At 41.5% G+C, this 19028-nt stretch overlaps 2 protein-coding genes and 1 long non-coding RNA gene across 6 annotated transcripts; 2 read left to right on the forward strand and 1 right to left on the reverse strand.

Moving 5' to 3' along the window:
- Positions 1-1527: 1527 nt before the first annotated feature.
- On the reverse strand, positions 1528-8448 carry LOC143183762 (uncharacterized). The gene is made up of 10 exons (XM_076385467.1): positions 8323-8448; positions 5576-5873; positions 5067-5274; positions 4696-4865; positions 4182-4377; positions 3964-4118; positions 3717-3900; positions 3026-3354; positions 2589-2784; positions 1528-2427 (listed from the first exon to the last, which is right to left on the reverse strand). Exons 2-10 carry the CDS (start codon positions 5816-5818, stop codon positions 2336-2338), a joined length of 1773 nt encoding a protein of 590 aa, XP_076241582.1. The 5' UTR covers positions 5819-5873; positions 8323-8448; the 3' UTR covers positions 1528-2335.
- Positions 8449-8833: 385 nt separating this feature from the next.
- On the forward strand, positions 8834-10569 carry LOC143183764 (uncharacterized). 2 transcript variants are annotated; one of them, XR_013002660.1, is made up of 2 exons: positions 8834-9339; positions 10445-10569. It is a non-coding gene; the product is annotated as an uncharacterized LOC143183764 (long non-coding RNA). The 2 variants fall into 2 exon arrangements; XR_013002661.1 differs by having other exon boundaries at positions 8834-9276; positions 10445-10551.
- Positions 10570-13766: 3197 nt separating this feature from the next.
- Positions 13767-18828, forward strand: LOC143183763 (uncharacterized). Of its 3 annotated transcripts, none has more exons than XM_076385468.1 (8): positions 13767-13958; positions 14450-14557; positions 14653-14862; positions 15993-16511; positions 17076-17145; positions 17373-17535; positions 18326-18553; positions 18614-18828. In XM_076385468.1, the coding sequence occupies exons 1-8, from the start codon at positions 13932-13934 to the stop codon at positions 18657-18659; spliced, it is 1371 nt and encodes a 456-aa protein (XP_076241583.1). In that variant the 5' UTR covers positions 13767-13931; the 3' UTR covers positions 18660-18828. The 3 variants fall into 3 exon arrangements, with proteins under 3 accessions (XP_076241583.1, XP_076241585.1, XP_076241584.1); XM_076385470.1 differs by having other exon boundaries at positions 13769-13958; positions 18632-18828; XM_076385469.1 differs by lacking the exon at positions 13767-13958 and adding an exon at positions 13970-14179.
- Positions 18829-19028: the final 200 nt, after the last annotated feature.

Raw genomic sequence — 19028 nt, forward strand, 5'->3', positions numbered from 1 at the left:
TCAGCAGTTTCGCTGTAAAGTTCCCCCACTCTGTTGCTCATGAGGTCCCTTACTTTCGCAACTACTCTTTGATCTCTGTCTACCTATAGAGGTGGTTGCTGGCTTAAAGAGGTCCAAAGCTTTACATTTATAGACTGCCCCTACTATAAGACCATTTTCCTCGAATATGTGGCTTACTCTGCTCTCGCTCCGAAAAGCAAGGAGCTACAGACAACTACTCCACAGACTAGTACAGACGTGTGGATATTTTGAAGGTTCCTTCTCTCTAACAATAGGTCCCTCCCATAAATCCACCGAGAACGAAATAGCATCAGCCTATCTCCCTCTGATTTCATTTAGAAATACCCTGCCACTGATATACAAGAATGTGTTGTTTACATCGAGCTGAAGAAACGAAATGAAACCTTCTTCGTGGAGGGAATATCACGAGCTTCGCCCCCTCGGTTCAGTGTCTCCAGACTGACGGTACTCACTCTTGAACGGGACCATTTATCTCGGGTTGCGATTCGAAGAAAGGACAGAGTGAAAGAGGTCTGCCCCTGTAAAGCCTCATTTATGTCGGTCATGAAGTCGTAACGTTTGCTGCGTCATTGTTCTTTCTCTCGCGTTCGAGCGAAGGGTTATGTTCCCAACTGATGGGGGAAGTTCAACGAAGGACGAATGGAAAGAAAAATAGCGTCGGCCTCGTTTAGCGAAACGCGCGGCATCCAATAAACTTATAGCTGAGCGAGAATGCCTAGCATCATTTCTGGTTTACGATACGGGCGTATCTAAGGAAATTATCAATGTCGTAGGGAATCCGCTTTAAAGGGAAGGAAAGTGGCTTTCTAATACAGGAAATTGAACCCTTTGAACCCTGACGACAAGTTAATTCGTCGCATGAAAATTTATCTTCGTTAGGTGAAAGAATATTGCTTCACTTTTAACTTTATTTTTCAGTCAGCAAAAATATACTAGAAGCTTTTCTAATCAAATATCGAGCTAATTAAAATGTTATAAAAAGTCTGCTTTGCCGTGATAGTTCTTATCACGCAGCTGTGTTCTAGTTAAATTGTTTATCTCTATAAATCTCTATCAAATGAGTCTATCTCTATTTTAAATCACTGTGTATGTGGCACATTTCCTAATCGATAAGATAACTGCAAAGTCTGAATTATGAAAAAGGAGTGCAAGGAAGTCGTAAAGTTAAGGTAATCAGTTCTTGCGATTTGTGTGTATGTAGTTCTTGCGTAAAGTAGATGAAACAGTTTCGAAATATTATGCTAGATATTAAAATAATTTTTTAATTTTATATTTGTATGTCAATGTCAGACATGAAGAGCGTATTTTCGAGGTATTTCTGTCTGACTAGGGACTGCCTGATTCTACTTGCCATGTGCATATACTTCGAAAACATTTGACGAAGAGAACCAAAAGATTTTCTTAAAATAATATGGTAACTTTACTCGTCAAAAAATAGATTACAAAAGTAAATAGTTAAAAACATGTCTTAACAACACGGTATCTTTTTCAGGACCACACAATCTCTAGACAAAAAACAACAAATTTATATTTCATTTAGTTTCAGTGTAAAAATCCTTGCTTTATATACATAATATGACGACTGTACAATGATAATTCGTGGTACGATTTATTATCACCCGTGTTTAAAGGACGACCAGAATATTAGCGAGATATCACCACTATCGTAACACGATATCATTTTTAAAGCCGCTGTAAAATATTTCATTGTTACAACACCTACCCATATCTTACAAGCTAATTGCATTGATCAAGATAGCACCAATAAACATTAACAAAATAGTAGGTATATATCAAATAGTGGTAAAAGGTACAAGTCGACTCTTAACTCGTTTCGTCAGTAAATCAGTGCCAGTCAGTTTCAACCCTGTCTATTCTTATAATTAAGAGTAGATTCACTCTATCCGTCTAATTGATGGTCAGCCAATGCATTTTAATGCATTTCTTAAGTAATTTGTTGCCATTTAAAACTCATTGGAAAAAATTCTAGTGGTCTGCCGCCGACTATGAGCTAGACGGATGGAAAGAATCATGCCTGATTCTCCTTCGTTGGGAAAACATTTGATGCTAACGATAAAGAAATGTCATTAGAAAAAGTCAATTGTATGTACACGCAGTCGTTCACCGATTAACGTCATTAGTTCCTTTACCGTCTCAAGTAACAATTGCACGGTTCCTATTACACCCATCGATCGATCTATCGAAACAGTGTGCAACCTCGCGGCGCGGACACCGTCGTTTATTCATCGATCTCCTCACACATGAACTGTTAACCGAGATCTAACATTGAATTTCCTCCACTAGGAACAGTCCCTTACGTTTGTTGTATGTATAGTTGTTTTAACTTCATCCGCAGAATTTTTCCGCTCGGATTTTTGGGTATTTCGTCGACGAACATGACTCCACCTAGAACCATGAATTATGATAAAAATTATATGAAAAGACTAATTAGGAACAAAAAGTATAGGCACTCTGAATATAGAAATATTTAAAACAATTCACAATTAATCTTCTGCAGCTAAAGGGTTAATGTGAAAGTGCTGTAATACGTGTAAGGGTTACTTCACCTTGAAGCTCCTTGTAATCCGCCACCTTCCCTTTCAAGAAATTTTTCACGTCTTCTTCGCTCGCTTTTGCATTGTCCTTAACCATCACGAAGGCCTTCGGTACTTCTCCGCATCTCTCGTCCTTGATACCAATCACGGCTGCTTCTTCCACATCTGGATGCGTTCTCAGTATTGCTTCTAGTTCTGCCGGTGCCACCTGATATGATATCATTATCAGCGAAAGCGAATCTCAAACGTTATTGAAGTCAGAGATGAATTACGAAATGATGAGAGGCACTTTGCAAGTGAGTGCATTTGTATTAATGATAAACTATTCGATCAGAATAAAAACACTGTACTCTGTGTTTCAAAGTCAAAAATTCGGTAGATAAAAAAAATTGCTTTCACTTGAGTTCATTAAAATAGGAAATGAAATGTTTTGTCAAGAATCCGATTACCTGGAAGCCCTTTACTTTGATCAGTTCCTTCATTCTATCCGTGACATAGAAATCGAAATCCTCGTCGTAGTAAGCAATGTCCCCAGTTCTCAGCCAATCATTTTCAACCATCATCTCATTTGTGGCCTCCTCGTTTTTGAAGTATCCTTTCATAACATGAGGCCCTCTGATCCAAATTTCGCCGCTTTGTCTGGGACTCGTGACATCCTTCTTCGTCATCGGATCGACCAATCTTACATCACAGCCAGCTATGTTTCTCCCAATGCTTCCTGTTTTCGTTCCTGTTACTTCAATGAAGCAGACAGGCGATGTTTCCGTCAGACCGTACCCTTTAAAAAAACACTTGTTAGATCATAAACGTAGATTTCTTAGAATCACTGTCATGCACAAAAATTCCAGAATACAGCTTAAAAGAAAGCCTTCATCTTGTTCCAAGAAAGTAGCCTCTACTTGCGTTATAAACTCATCACACTTGGCCCATATCAGTTATATCACAAGTCAAGAGTCAAAAGTATTACTGATATCTATAACATTACGTTGAGTGTTTCACACTTCGAATTTCAAGTGGATCATGCCATTTTATCTATCTTGTCACAACTAAGTATCAAGGTGTTATCGATAAATCAGCAGTATCACATAATAACAGGCAGAAAAGTGACTAATCATATACTGATGACAAATTTCGCATTACCTTGACAGAATTTCAGTTTATCTTGGTCCATCTCGAATCTCTCGTAAAACTGATCAACATCTTGTTGCCCCAGAGGAGCAGCTCCACAGATAGCGTGATGCATGTTGTCTAAGTACTCTTTTTTAATCATTGGATGGGCGTTAAAGAACATCAGTATTGGTGGCACAACAAACATGGCCGTCACCTGTAAATCATATCACCGAAGCTCAGTATCTTTAGCATCTAACATCTCGCGAAGTTCACTTACTTTGTGTGACATTAAAACATTGATGAACATGTCTGGTGTGAACTTGGGAAGGGTTATTATTTCAGCTCCTTTAGAAAGAAGTGGCAGCACAATTGCGTTCATCCCGAAGATGTGGAAGAATGGTAGGATTAAAGGCACAACCTCCTGGGAACTTCCTATACGGAAGGGTCAAAGTAATTATTATAAAGATTCTATGTAAGACGAATATGACAGCTTACCAATCGATTGCTTCCATATTGTGTGGCCAGTAGTTTGATGCACCATTTGCATATTGGCTACTAAATTTTTGTGGGACAATACCACGCCCTTAGGCATGCCAGTCGTTCCACTAGAATACGGTAGAACTACCATGTCGTCGACAGACTGATGAGTATACTTAATAGGCGGCAACGATTTGCCTTTGGTGATGAGGTCCTGAAAGAATAGATCTATTAAATCAAATTAGACAGTGGAACAGAGATACTTTTTGAAGACAGTACTGATAGAAATTTTTCAGTTCACAAAAAGTATTTATTACTATTTCGCTATGTCTTTCGTTTCCTAGAAGTAGGTGGAGTAACCAAATTGGTGAGATAAAAAATGTAAGAAACGATGTCAAACAAATGGCCGACTAATAAGCGAATGAACTTTAGAAGTGATATCCATGTCAAGATGAAATAGTGTCGCTAATTTCGAGTTGCTAGTGTTCTACGAATGGACACTATGCAAACTACGTTCAATCTTCATTCTCACCTTAAATGGTATGGTACCCGTCGGAATGGATTTAGTGCCATCCTCGATAACCACGATAGGTGATCCAGGTGCAAGATTGCCCTTCGCAGCCGCAAGAGCGACATCCGCGATTTCCGCCGCTGTAAAGATCGCCTTTGCCCCCGAATTCTTCAATTGTCGCGAAATTTCCTCTGTTCAGAATATCCCGCTTTGTTAATAAAGTGAACGTGCTTACAAAGGAAGGAAAATGAATATGTAAATATTATACAAAGGTCTCTACAGGATGCTTGAAAACTAGAGATATAAAATTCATACCATAAGCAGTGAAGGCTAGTAGGACTAATTGCAAAATCAAAATTATTTTTTACTAGATCCGAAAATTAAGTACTCACCAACCGTGTAAAATGGATTCACAGTAGTGACAACTATATCGGCCTCCAGCATCCCGAGGAAAGACAATATCGTATCTGGATAATTGGGCGCGATCAGGGCCACCACGTCGCCCTTCTTCAAGCCCATATTGAGCAAACTTCTACCAACATAATTAGCAGCGTCCCTCGCCTCGCTGTAAGTGTACCTCCTTCCGGTCACGGAACACGTCTAAAACAGCGTCATCGATCCCATTAGAATAATGATACTCGCGATTCCCTTCAGCAAAGGCTCAGGAGACATGACGGCAGACTATGTAAGGTCATCTAGCATAATCTGCTTTACAGAGGCATGCTAATTACTAGACTCGACGCAGACTAATCACGTGTGTGTTAGTCTGTCATAAAAAGAACAGGAAGCAATAATGACAAAAACATAAGTACATATACAAGAAATTATAGATTAGAAATGCTTCGTCATTCTTCTTACGTACTAGAACCACGAAGAATAAAAATTCTATTGGAAAACATACCAAGGCAGGGTTGTTCTGATACACATCGAAGTCTTTCCATGTGTACTCGTGAAGGAACTTTTCCACTGGCGTGACCTCGCCATAGGGCGAATGGAAGATCTTCTTCCCGTTCCCATCCTCGATGATCTTCTGCTGCGTCTGGGTAGACGCACACCTCACAGGCCGGCTCAAAACCTTCACCCCACCCTCGGTAATTTGTCCAAGGGTTCGCGCGTAGCGGAGAATCTGTCTGACAGTCGTCATTCCTGCTTCCTTTACCTCGGCGTCCCTCAGCAATTCATTAAGAGGGTACTGTCCGCTGCAAAAAGCACCAGACCGAACGGGGATGAAATTAGCTCGCGCGCGAAAGCCACTAGAAAGTGGCTAGAAAGATATCGCCGTCGTACTCGCTCGCTCAGCGTCAATGCTCGTGCACTGATATAATGCTCGCGGAATGCAACGCTACTCGAGCGAATGTAGGCCAACCGGTATCAAGAACGCGACTGCGAGGAAAAGCGGGAATACCCAGATGAATGAACGGCGAAAAACAAACGCAGGAATGGACAGAATTTTGTGGTTACATAATAGAACCCCTTTTTTTAAACCAGGGAAGGAAAATTTTACTTCTGCAGCAATGTGGTGCGACTCTGGTGTATGTGTGTAAAAAAATTAATGAGTATAGTTGTTTGGAATTGATCCTTGTTTCCCGAAAAATTGTGTTTATATTTCGACAAGGTACACGTGCACCGAAATAGTAATTGTGGGCGCTTGTGGACTTCACAGGGGAAGAGGAAGATGACGATTATAGTCAGACCGCGGCACTGGCAAGTGGGGCTTTCCTCGCCTCTTCAGTCCCTTACCGTTCTGAACTTGTATTTCGGTGCAAGCGCATTCAACCGAGTTCAAAGTCCAGTTTGTAGGAAATGAAATAGTTTTATCGTATGATAAAGTTTTATTTGTTTCTTCATATAGGAGATACGAATGAAATGGTGACTGAATTGCACTTTATGCAGGCAAGGTCGTGGTTTCATGAGTTTTTTATATTTTCCACTCATGTTTTGTGTATAGTCATTACCCTCTCATCTGACGTACTATCGTTTATGAAACACCGTATAGAATAAATTTCAGCGAGAAATACGTTGACTTTATACTTCAGAAAATAGTTGCTGAGAACATTCGAATTCGAACTTTCAGATGTACAGTAAATCTAACAATAAATAATATATTTCTCTGTTTGGTAGTCAAACAAGGTTTGCGAAACAGATCCTTGAGATGATAGTACGTCAACAGAGAGCAAACGAAGCCGTGGTTCCCGAGAAGGTGAAGAAAGATAAATATGTTCTTCGTGTTGCCTAACTAATTGTAAAGTACTTTCATTATATGGTAGTCTATACATATGCACGTAGTAGTTGTAAATATTCAACACTTATAGAAATATATTTTAAGTCACGAGTCTTCGCAAAGCATTTAAATTATCTAAATTCAACATCCCACATATATCAAGTAAAATCTGTACACTATCGCTCTAAAAAAAGAAAACAGAAACACCTTCCCTCACTTTTCACAGCATCCACGAACAGTCAACCCCTGTATAAGTGTCCTTTTCCCATAAAATCAAAATGACAGTGTAAAAACCTCACCAACCAATTGTGCCAAGGACGATTTACCTTAGTTACGTGTTCGCTGTGTCTGCTCGCGGCTGAGTGTAATAGTTCTATCCGCATGTAAAGAACCAGGCGTTCGAATATAACTGAGCCAGCTGATATCGTTATTATCATTAGCGTGTTTGCATCGAATCTGTGGCCTCTAATCAAACTGGCGGACGAATCACCACTCAATAATAAGTCACGGTTCAAAGTACGAGTCGAGTGTTATCGACTTTGACACACCTCAACGGCGGGAAGTTATCTCGTGAAACGTAAACATTACGATTTCGCACAATTTATCAGAATAGACGGTACAAGAGTCAACTGAATGACTGAACAATTAACTATAGACGCCGTTACGACCAATATAGTTTCACGATAACACGATGGCATATGGAGTTGATTACCGACAACGCTGTCGACGCGTATCCTACAAGAATATGCATGAGTGCATCTGTTTTGAAACGTTGAACGGTACACGTCCTGCCCCTCCAGTATTCCCAGGCAACTCCAGTAGAGCAGGGAATCGATGTTAATTAACCGCGGAGGTGTGCTCGATTTTCGAATGTTCGCTAGCTTGAGTCGCGCTCCAAATGCCAGAACCACTAGTACGTAATCTCGTGTAGCAGCCTTAAATAAGCGCTCCACGTATACGCGTTTCCATGAAACAGACTTATACCGAGGAAAAGACTTGTCGCTGCAACGTATGTGCATAGCGATACGCAGCCAAGCCTCTTTTATTCCTACTCATGCTGGTGTTATCGTCATTGCTCTAATCGTAAACGAGCAGGACGAGAGGTTGCGTGCGATAAACCCCGTGGATCGGGTTGCTTCTGGATCAACGTCCACTATGACGAACAACGTCCCCTATTGATCGAGCCCCCTTGAACTCAATTAAGCTCAGATAAAGACGAAACGCGTCACGCCTTTATCGCGGCCGATACACGCGATCCTGCGAGTCGATCGATCGCGTTCTCCAACGATCCATTGATCCTCCGCCGCGAGTAACCTGTTGCGCTCGTTGCGCGTTGCATTTCGGAGCGTGAAAGCGGTGGCCAAGCTCCCCGAGGAGTGTTTGCAAGTGGGAAGAGAGCGACACGGGTCAGGGGAATGAAAGTTTACCGAGTTTCGATGCGGACGTTGGCGCCCGATCAATTGACCGATCGGTTGCTTATCGATCGGCCAGCGTCGGTCCGCTGAAACGACGGCCGACGACGAGGCACACGGAAACGTTAAGCTGGATCCTCTCGAACCCACTGCGCAGTTGCGGCCCCGTGCCAACTGGTGAACCGGTTTGTCCCTCTGCTCGCCTCGATTCGCTGGTCGATTTTTGGCACGGCGTAACTCGAGAGTTCCGAATAGCAGCGAGCCACGAAACGCTACCACCTCGCTCACTCGCTCGCTCGCTCGCGCGCTTCTTTTCACTGACGAACCGCGATACTTGTCCCTGACGGACTACGATGCTTGTCTGCCGAACTGCGCAAGTTGTCTGGCGAACTGTGCCACTTCTACTACTGTAGACGCTGCTTCCCCCCTCCCTCCAACGTGCGCTACGTGAAAGAGGCGTGTACACAAGGTGCCCGCGAGGAGAGGATTTCACATTCCCCGGGAGAGTTAGGGTAGAATCAGAGTATTAGCACAGAGGATTCTTACAGAGGCGAAACTTCGGTGCTTCTGAGGTCTCAATTTTCGGTGCCCATGCGTGATTATGGTGTACAGACATACAGGAAATTCAGGGATTAGCTTCAAACTGTGAAACTATGGTGTAGACCCTAAAACAGTTACAAGAGCTATGAAGTATAATCATAAATGTAGGTGCACAGTCTGCAATCTATATGAAAGACTGTAATGAAATTAGAGTGTGTGAAATTAAGAAAGTTATTATTTTCGTTATTGCAAATGTAATTGGAAGAGAACAATATTTATCTCCAAGCTATGTTATGACCTGCAAATTATTGTGGCGTTGTAAAAATTATAAACGAATTTTCATTAAAAGATCGTCATCGAACGTCGAACATCAAAGGTTACGACAGAAGTTTCGCCTTTGTAAGATAAAGTGATTAGATAGAGTAAAAGGTATGCGAATACGATTAATAACGCCCTGATAAGGCAGTTGTAAACTTCAAGAAATCGTTTTGCGTATGTACTGTACAGAGCCAATTTCTTGCACGGTGCATCGTGACGTGCACAGTGAATGTAACGAATGCAGCGAGCCTCTGAACGCTCCGGCGGAGTGTAAAGCGATAGCTGCGAAGGCACGAGCCAAGTGTGTATTTTTAGAATCGCAAAGGGCCTTGGGTCGTCCACCTTAGGTGGGCCCTTAACCTTCGTGGCGCGCGGGGGTGGTTAAGTGGTACTGACCCACGGCAAGACCGTCTGAACATGTGTCCCGAAGAGTTTTTTCGTAGATTTGTTTCTTGTTTTTTCAAGATGAACGCCGAGAGTGGTTTCTAATGGGATAGTGCTACTGATGCTATGTGATGATTGGAAATATTACTGTAATTGCTCTGAGAAACTTAGACTTTTATTGCACTATTTGTGGAGCACATGAGAAACTTAGAACGGCGTTCTATTGTCTACAGCATAACGGTGTAGCTAGTTTGTTCTCGGTGTGGCTCGTTTCTTCGTAGATTCAGTATTAGAGTTTAGAGGCCATCCGTATTTATTAATGTAATCCTTGTGTCTTCGCGAAAATTATTATGGAAATTTGAAAGATATGATATTAATTATTTGTTTACCGACAAGTAAAACCATATATCATTCAAGTATTAGTCTGTTTAACAGTTATGTTAATAAATATGAATAATTATGGATAATTATGAATAATTAGGAAGTACGTCCACGAATGGAAATATTTTTTTTTAAAATGTATGTGTTCAATTGCTATGCAAAGTCTTTCAAATAATGCAACTATCTCTTGCCTTTTCTCACGTAGCAAAATGCAGTTATCATAGCAGTAAAAATATATATAAATCTGCTAAAGGTTAATAGGTACTACAATCTAGTGTCAATTCTCAAGTAAAAGTAATTTCCAATTCAACAGATAAGTTAATAGGAAACTGCTTACTCATTGCTGTGTCATCTTCCTCCCCACTTCTCTCAAGTCTTTACCGTAACATCACAATTTGCATTACCCATTATGCTCAGAAGTAACTATTAGGCTTGTTTCCCGTTACTTTCTGCAGTAAGCCTCTAAGAATCCCTGAGCGATTTGTATAAGGAAAGTTGACTTTTCTGTTTACAGAAACTCGCTGCATTTTGGCCTCGTTTAAGCCAACCAATCGAACCAAAAATGTTCACCGCTCCAACAACGAACACTAGGAAAAATAATTTATCTGTAATAGAACAAGCGCGTGTAGAACTGTTCAGAATGCATTTGGTCACTCGTGTTTCGAGGCTATTCTCTCCGATAAGGTTTATTTATACCAGCAATCTAATTCCAAATCAGTTCTGAGTATTAAACGAATAAACTTGTTTGACGATGATTATATAAATAAGAAATAAGGTTATTTGAACAAGAAATAATTGTCAAATATTTGTATATTACGTATATTTAAATTCATATGCCTTCTTTCGAATCACATCGTTATTTGATTAACGATAAGATGACTCTTGTTTTGTTTTTTATTTAAACATGAGCGTGCTGTACACTCTCACAAATAGGAACTTTCTTTTGAACATCTTACTGGGAAGGAGCACTTCTGACTTGCTGCAATAATGAGTTTATCTTTATACGGTTGTCTTCCAGATGGTTAAAGCCAAAACAGACCAATGAGTGAGCGTAGGCAGATATTGCAATAAAATTTCATAAGGCATTACACAAGTCCAATGTTGTACTGTGTTATTTACTAGTGCTATATTTTTGTTTTTATACATTTGATTCGCAATTTTTTAAAGTCAGTACCACTTGCTATTTTATTCAGAACGATCATTTAAATGCCAAATTATTTTCAAGTGGTTTATTTCCTCTCACTACAAAACACAGTTATTTTCCCATAAATGTTTACTGTGGCAGAAACTTCCAGGAATCTCCTCCAATAATTATGCAAATTCTTTACCTCAAGAAGACTCTTCTACACAACAGATTCTTTATTGTATTTTCCTGTAAAGATATCGATAGTACATACGTCAAGTCAGTCTAGACATTTATGACGAACATGCATACAATGGAAATGAAGATTGTTAAATTGATCGCAGCGCGGGAAGAGGTTGTGCAAAATTAGAATTGCAATCTATGATCGTACACTTGAGTTTTTTCCTCGGCTCAGTAGTAGAAGCCTTAGGAGGATCTGTCTTCCGATAGCGAGTCTTCAAGCGGCTTATCACACACATACACAGACGTAATAGTTATGTAATTAAAACATACAGATTTTGTGCCTCGGATTACGTAATCGATAGTGTTTGTTTTTCTCGCGCAAAACGGAAAATCAGTGCAACACTCAATGTTTGATCTTTCATGTTTTAAATGGAAACATTCGATATTACACGCTTGCATTACGCGACGCCAATGGTAGATATGAATTGACTGTAAATCAGTTTGCGCAAGTGCTGTGAATCAAGTCAAGTTTCGTACGTCGATTGTTTAGTTCTCTGTATCACGGAGAGACAAGACAAACACGAATTTATATTCTGTATTATGAATAACTAGGCATTTTAATTGCAGAACTTGCTTGCAATAATTATTCGAGTCTTTGTATTAAAATTAATGAAAGTACTGTTTTGCAACAAAAGTCTCTTGTTATGAAATAGAACGGGTTCAAAGTTTTAAAATAAATTTTCATCTTCTTTGCATTATTAGCAGATGAATGTGCACTTTGTACTTGTTTGAAAAGCAAAGTACTTGTCTGTTCCATAACGGTTTTATATCACTGATTTCAATCATAGCTGCTCAAGCATCTGCATATACTGGGGACTTATTATAATCATTTTCCAATGATACCATCCTTAGGAAAATTAGATTATAGAAAATCCATGAGGATCATAAGAAAATCTCTCCCTCTTTGTCAGTCAGTGACCAGACCTATTTCGAAAAACATGTCGTGACACTAGCAAGTGTGAGGCAAAATATCTCAAAGAATCGCTAAAGATTATTTCAATATTCTGCTAATCGGCAGATTAAGTGTCAAGGATATCAGGCTTCGAGGACGCAACCTTCTATTGTAACTTCACTGTTTCGAGGTTCTATTGATTTAGTCGTTTACGAAGAACTTATATCAGAACTGTGCATGAGCATGTGAATCATGCTTCAAATTTTCAAATTTTCAAACTTTTAAATTTTCAAATTTTCAAACTTTCAAATTTTCAAATTTTCAAACTTTCAAATTTTCAAATTTTCAAATTTTCAAAGTTCCTTTTCTTAAATTTCTCCATTACAATTCCTTCCAAATAAAGCATAACTAAACCCCAATCTTCATTCATTGCATTCACCTTCTTTCTCAAAGTAGCTTTCAACTTCCTACACACTTAGTATACCCACAAGGTAAGAATAGGTAAGCCTGTTCACAAGCTCGGAACAAGGCCACGAAAACCTTTGCCTCTTGCCATCTGGCGACAAAATCCTCTTGTCAAAGGGAGCGTTTATCATATGTCGACAAATCGAACGTCTCATGACTTAGATACAAAGTTCGAAATTGCCACGATACTTATTTCCATATCCCTGAAATCTATTCGATCACCAAGACGCAACGAGGGATTTGTGATCCGCGAAGGTGATGCATGCCGATGAAAATTTGTTCCCTTTTCCTAGACGTATTTAACTTCGATTGCGCCCGGCACGCCGCTGGAGGTTGTCGATGCGTCGGCGCGCCGTCATCGACGCCGGCGTCCTCGTCGCCCCCAGGACCGTACGACGATTCCTCATGCTCACGTTGAAAAATTTTTGCATAAACCACACGCGTCAAACGCTAGACCTTCGGACGCGGCCTTGCACTCGTTCATTACCGAAAATGAATATTAATCGACGGAAACGCTATGCTCCGCAGACAGCGTGATAGGTACATTTCATTATGTAATGTTTGTCAAGTTAAAATAAAAAGAAAATATAGTCCTCAGATATGTAGAAAGTGCTTTTACGAAATTTTAAAAGTAGTTAAAGGTGTATGATAATGTTTGCAATGAGAAGAAAAATGTTATATAAATATAGATTTGCAAATGCACTTTAGTGGCATTATGCCTCGTTACATTTTTTTAACGATATGTCAGGCATTGTTTTTAATATGATAGACTGAGTGGGGTCCTGCAGTAATGTTATAATAAATAATATAGACTCTATATTTTGAATAATAATGATCAGTTAAAGTTCTAGACAGTCACCTGGCAACAATGCATTCGCGAACCTATATTTACATGATATCCTTGACCATCACAGTCAGTATAACAAATTTGTAAAGTCATGAATCTTTTAAAAAACACTGACTATATATATTGTTTAAAATCCTTCAGAAAATCTAGCCTGATTTCAAATTTCTGTAATAAAATTTTTCCTGAATTTTCATCGAGCAGCTTCAAAGTCGGCGCCCCGACAAGGTTCACCCCTGAGGGTAACTGGTGACGACGCCATGTCGACGTTCACCCCTATAGCTGGCCCTCGCTGCAAGCACCCCCGTTGCGTCTCCAGTTGACCGTGAATCGCGTGGAGCACAATTCGCGTGTCAGGAAATTCGGTGTTCGGAGGCTCGCGAAAGGATCATCGTTGCTACGGACCGCACTCCCGAGGAGAATTTGGGCTATGAATGAAGGCCCAACCCTTCCATTTCGAGGTAATTAGCGGGCGTTAAGAGCGACGGGGTCGCATCGAGACACGGAATGGTCAATCTTTCGTCACGTCACCGTGATTGCGTCATTACGGATCAATTTTTTCCTTGGCCCGAGATCCGGACGGACGTCGAACGTGATCGATTTAATCAGGAAGCAGCCCTGTGCGAGGCGGAACGAGGGTTGACAGGGATAGAGAGGGAGAGAGATGACTAAAACGATCAGAGTGCGTGGATTTCGTATCTCATTTACGTCGTGGTGGTTGAGTATCAAGCCGCGATCGTCGGAAGATCGTGAGTAAACTGTATCGATGACTCGGCCGAAAGACGTGTCGCGAATCTAGGCCAATAGATTGTAACGCAGAGGTACAGAGTCCACAGCAAGCCGTTTCTCGTATTATTGTTTCCTTAATCGGCCCGCGAATTAATAGCGTTCCGAGTTTAATACGAAACCAAGGAAGGAGCTGTATCAGTGAACATGTGTTTTACGTCCGTAGGTTTTGATAGTGTTACTGTTGTCCATAATCCCCTGGCCAGGACCCAGCGTCTTTAAAATATCATGCCCCCGCGATCGAGCATCCGTGGTGAGGAGGATAGTTCAGAAGGTAATGAAACTAACCCCTATTTACCTTTTTCTTCAACGATCGAGTTAACAACCGTGTCCAAGTGACAGTTTCTCGAGCTGTGTCGTGGTTTTCAGAGATGGATGCCTATCTTGAAGAAGTACCAGGTGGAACTGCCATTGGAGTGCCCGTTCCACGAGAATCGAGACATTTTCCGACCCCAGCAGAGGGCGAAGCATCAGCACAGACCTTCACAATGGACCTGCGGCCTCTGCGGCAAATCTTTCTTCGCGGAGAAACACCTGGATGCCCACTTCGATAACAGACATAAAAGTAATGTCAACACGGTAAGTACGTGGCCTCGATTCGCTGAGGGTTATTCATGAGCTGGAGGTGGAAGGAATATGGTGGGGTTTTAGAAGGGCACAGTGGTTACCCGATACAGGTTGCTATGTTTTCCTTGTTGATCACAGGACTCGTCAGGCGAATGTGCCCATTCGTGTTAACGAGCGTAAGTTCTTGGGACAGTCTGTGAGAAGTATGTGGAAAGTATTCATGGACGACAGGTTCTTCGAACCCGTGCCATCTGCCTATTTTTAGGCTGTTGCTACCTTTATAACTTCATTACATTTTTTCTCAACAGCAGTAAAAGTGGACTCTGTGGGTAAACGGTGTGAGTAATTTCCACGGGTTAATGATTCCAAAAACATAAAAGACTGTTCGATTGACATTACGACACTCACGTTGCCTTTCACATGGTAATTAGTCGTGGTGTAGGTCATTTCCAGTGATTTCCATGAGAATAAGAGAGGAAAGAACAAGCTGAATGTATAGATGAGTTGACCTTGGGGAAAATGGAGTGTTATTGAAGAAAATACCTTAAAAGGCAATGTTACACTTCACGAGGAAAACAGTCTTGCAAAAAGTAGCTCAAGTATTGACTCCATAAGGTTATGCAATGAGTATTTATTGCAATAGTTTGACTCAGCAAACGGGACACGTGCATGACGTCAACAAGTTGCAATTTCTTTACAGTTGTTTCAACAAAACTCATGCACGTATTATTCCGTCAACCCACGCTAATAATTACGAATATAGGATGAATAAAAGGGAAAACAGGAAACACATGTTATTGTTATTTTTACGATATGCATTTCCATGTTACTTATTCACGATTAATTACCATGAGGAAAGTCTTTGGATATTATTAAAAATGGACCATGCGCATAACGAACTGCTTCTGCAAATAGACAACAGTAAAATTTACATACATTGTCACGTATTGCTGGCTGATCACCAATTATCCTGTACTTCGAAAAATCTGATAAGCATTTCCTCGTCCAACCACCAAATATAATAATCTTGACCCACACTATAAACAGTCCACCTTAGACTAAGCGATGAGTTATCCAAATTTCACAATCTTATGTGAAGAACCACAGCATATCATTAAAAATAAATGTTGAAACGAACCAAGGCGGAGGACGCAGTGTGCCTCGCGGACTACTGCGACATTATGAGGTGCGACGTGCTGGGGAACCGCGATTTCGAGAGCTCGCTGGTGGACGACGAGGCAGGCCACCACAGCACGGACATCCAGGTGTGGAAGGAGAACACCGAGCAGAGGTCCACGTCGGTGATGCCCTGCGAGTCCCGCGGCCTTTCCAGGACCTACTCCGTGGAGAAGTCCTGCACGAAGTCCAGCGCGGTGATGACTAACATCCAGCGTTACTGTCATCGCGAGGACAGCGGGGTGCTCGAGAACCATCGGTTGCCTGGCACGGCGTACCACGTCGAGATCGCTGGACCGGACAACAAGAGCAACGCATGCGAGGAGGACGACGAGGAGGAAGAGGAGGAGGACGACGAGGAGAATCTCGTGGAGGCGGCCCTACCCGCCGTGGACAGGAAGCAGAGGCGCAAGGGGCTGCATCTCAGGAAGCTGAAGTCCAACTGCAAGCCAGAGGAGCTGCAGAAGCTGAAACAGCAGTGTGAAGTTAGTTGAGAACATTCTCACTTTCACCTCACTTTCTACCCTCGACGATCTCTCACCCCTCGATAGATCTCGTCGATTCGAGTAACGTTCGCGCGATCTTTTGAAAGATTTGGCCATTCGTGGCGAGGATAAGTTCGCAGCTGGCTGGAGGAAGCACGAATGACGAGTCGGAGTACAGATCAGAGTCTAACTGCACGAAGCGCAGGTACCAGCCACTGTTTAAAGGCATCGATTCTTGTAAAACGCTTTGGTCCATGGAGTATTTGCCCTGATTCGTTCCTTGTAGCATTGGAAGGAAGGTTGCTTAGCTTCCGTGTCGTGAGTCATTGGATAGTTCGTTGTATCAATCAATATTGATTCTGTACAGCCTCCAGTCGCAGTCGCCAGGTCCGACATTGCGCATCGTCACAGTTGTCCGATGGTTGTGGTTTTTGTAGAATGCTCGATCGAGGATTGAGGGCTTGCTAGTGTATCGTAGTGTAGAATAAAGTAACACAGATGTAGTCGTAGATGTTATTACTGCTTTGACGGCTATAGTAACATTCGTCACGATGTCGTCGACAGATACTCGTTCGCGATTGCATCGCTGGACTCTTGACCAATCTCTCGGTACGAGACTTCCAGGAAATTGAAGGTAATTGCTTTGTGTGTAATTACAGTATTTCCTCGTTATAAACTTGTTGATATCTCCTTTAAAATTTGGAGTCATTCTGTCGTCACCGATACATAAATTCTTCTCATTTCCTCTTATTCTCTATAAGCTTGTTGGCTGCACTTAGCAGCGAGTTTGTAGCGAGTAAATACTGTATAATCAGAACATAATATTTTCACACAATATTAATGTTTTTCTTCTTTAACTAGGGGAGCTGAATCGAGCGATATGCTGGTATCTCAGCTGTGACAGATATTGGGAGGACACGAAGAGGCAACAGAGGCACACACCTTGGTACCTGCTGACTATTTTTTTGGTGGTACTGTTCTCGTCGGTGTACGCATGCTACTACGTAATTTGGGTCCTGTTCAAGTACGTACGTCGAGTTCGTTTAAACACTTTACACGCTTTTATCTCGAGTTCCGCTCGCTAGAATACATTGATAGGGGGAATTATCACGCTGTCACGATTGTTGTGTCTAGTATAACAATATCGAGCGAAACTATTATGCGTCTTCAATATTTCAAAGAATTGCAACATCGGTCCGAAGGTCTGGTTCAAGTTTTCTTTAACTGGTAACTATTGGCTAAATTTTGCTGCCTATTGAGACACTGAGAAATTCAAAGATACTATGCAATACAAATCTTTCTTTTCTAACTGTATTAGAAAAATATTACTAACAAAAATGTAATAATTCTAGATTGCAGCTTAAAAAATAGGGCGTGTATCCGAGGGTATACACCTAAAGATTAATCTGTTTTCAAAGAGAATCTCCTCGCTCGATGATTCAGCTCATTTTCTTAATTAATCCAATATCTCTTGACATTTATGAACACTGTATGATTAAACCGTGCCTCGGAGAAAGCGATTGCGTAATCGTTTCGCGTCGACTTTGATCTCTTTGCCTCGAGTGTTTCGAGTAAACATTCTCCAGCTTGATTTTTTCTGAAGCTAATAATCATAATCTAACCAAGAGAATTGAACGCTATCATATAAAATTCCTATGATACTTATCTCACAGAAAGATTTCCTGCGCATTGATAAAGCAAAAACACGTAGGTACGTTTCGTTTACTTCATTGTCATACTGATCAATCAAATATGATGCATCATAAAAGACGCAATCAATGTCTACTTGAAACATGAACTTCCGTTTCCTCCAGTTCCGCCGACGACGACAGGCTAGACGGAAGCGGAAGTATGGACTACACGGATGGGGATCTCACGGCGTCGTCACCGTTGCACGGTCCGAGTGGTCCTGGCGAGGGTAGATCCAGCGACAGAAGGAAATGCGATCCTGGGGACGAGAACCTGCCCGTTCCTGAGGACATGCCCGAGCACTACATCTGCGTCAGCTATCCGCCCGAGCTAAAGCGGCGATTACTGGAGAGGTAAATAGGCTGAGAAAATATCGAACGAGGCTGCACTAGCTGTGCATCGAAATTGTACAGTGATCATCCTGCTTACAGCTGCTACAACCGAACCACGCGACTCTGAACCCGAAGGGATAGGAGAAGGTTGGGCGGAGACTGGATTGGAGATACGGCGATTCCTCTTCGTTCCACGTCGGTCCCGTGGCTAACCTTCCTTAATTTTCCTCCCCTCCCCCATAAGCCTCGTGTTTTGTATACCAACTGTGGGAATAAATTGCAAGATGTACACCAAAGTGTTTGTGTTATTAATCTAGAAGTGATAAAGAATGAGATACTGATACACCGAAACGTGTTTACTATACAGAAGTTTACGAGTTTCGCTCAAGGGGGAACTTATCCCCACCTTCTGTGTCTGTCGTGTACTTTGACCAAGTATTTGCGTCACTATACAGTCATAAAGATAGTCTACTGGAATAGTTTCAAGTTTAATTGC

Source organism: Calliopsis andreniformis, chromosome 9 (genome assembly GCF_051401765.1).
Source record: "Calliopsis andreniformis isolate RMS-2024a chromosome 9, iyCalAndr_principal, whole genome shotgun sequence".
Lineage (NCBI taxonomy): Eukaryota > Metazoa > Arthropoda > Insecta > Hymenoptera > Andrenidae > Calliopsis > Calliopsis andreniformis.

What these genes read in the sequence shown, in the direction of transcription:
- LOC143183762 (XM_076385467.1), bottom strand. Translation starts at nt 5,818, where the DNA reads ATGACGACTGTCAGACAGATTCTCCGCTACGCGCGAACCCTTGGACAA. An exon ending in CGGGTACCATACCATTTAAG is followed by an intron (nt 4,378 to 4,695) that starts GTGAGAATGAAG and finishes CTATTCTTTCAG; the next exon opens with GACCTCATCACCAAAGGCAA. An exon ending in AATATGGAAGCAATCGATTG is followed by an intron (nt 4,119 to 4,181) that starts GTAAGCTGTCAT and finishes CCTTCCGTATAG; the next exon opens with GAAGTTCCCAGGAGGTTGTG.
- LOC143183763 (XM_076385468.1), top strand. Translation starts at nt 13,932, where the DNA reads ATGAAGGCCCAACCCTTCCATTTCGAG. An exon ending in CCCAACCCTTCCATTTCGAG is followed by an intron (nt 13,959 to 14,449) that starts GTAATTAGCGGG and finishes TTACGTCCGTAG; the next exon opens with GTTTTGATAGTGTTACTGTT. An exon ending in AAGCGGCGATTACTGGAGAG is followed by an intron (nt 18,554 to 18,613) that starts GTAAATAGGCTG and finishes GAAATTGTACAG; the next exon opens with TGATCATCCTGCTTACAGCT.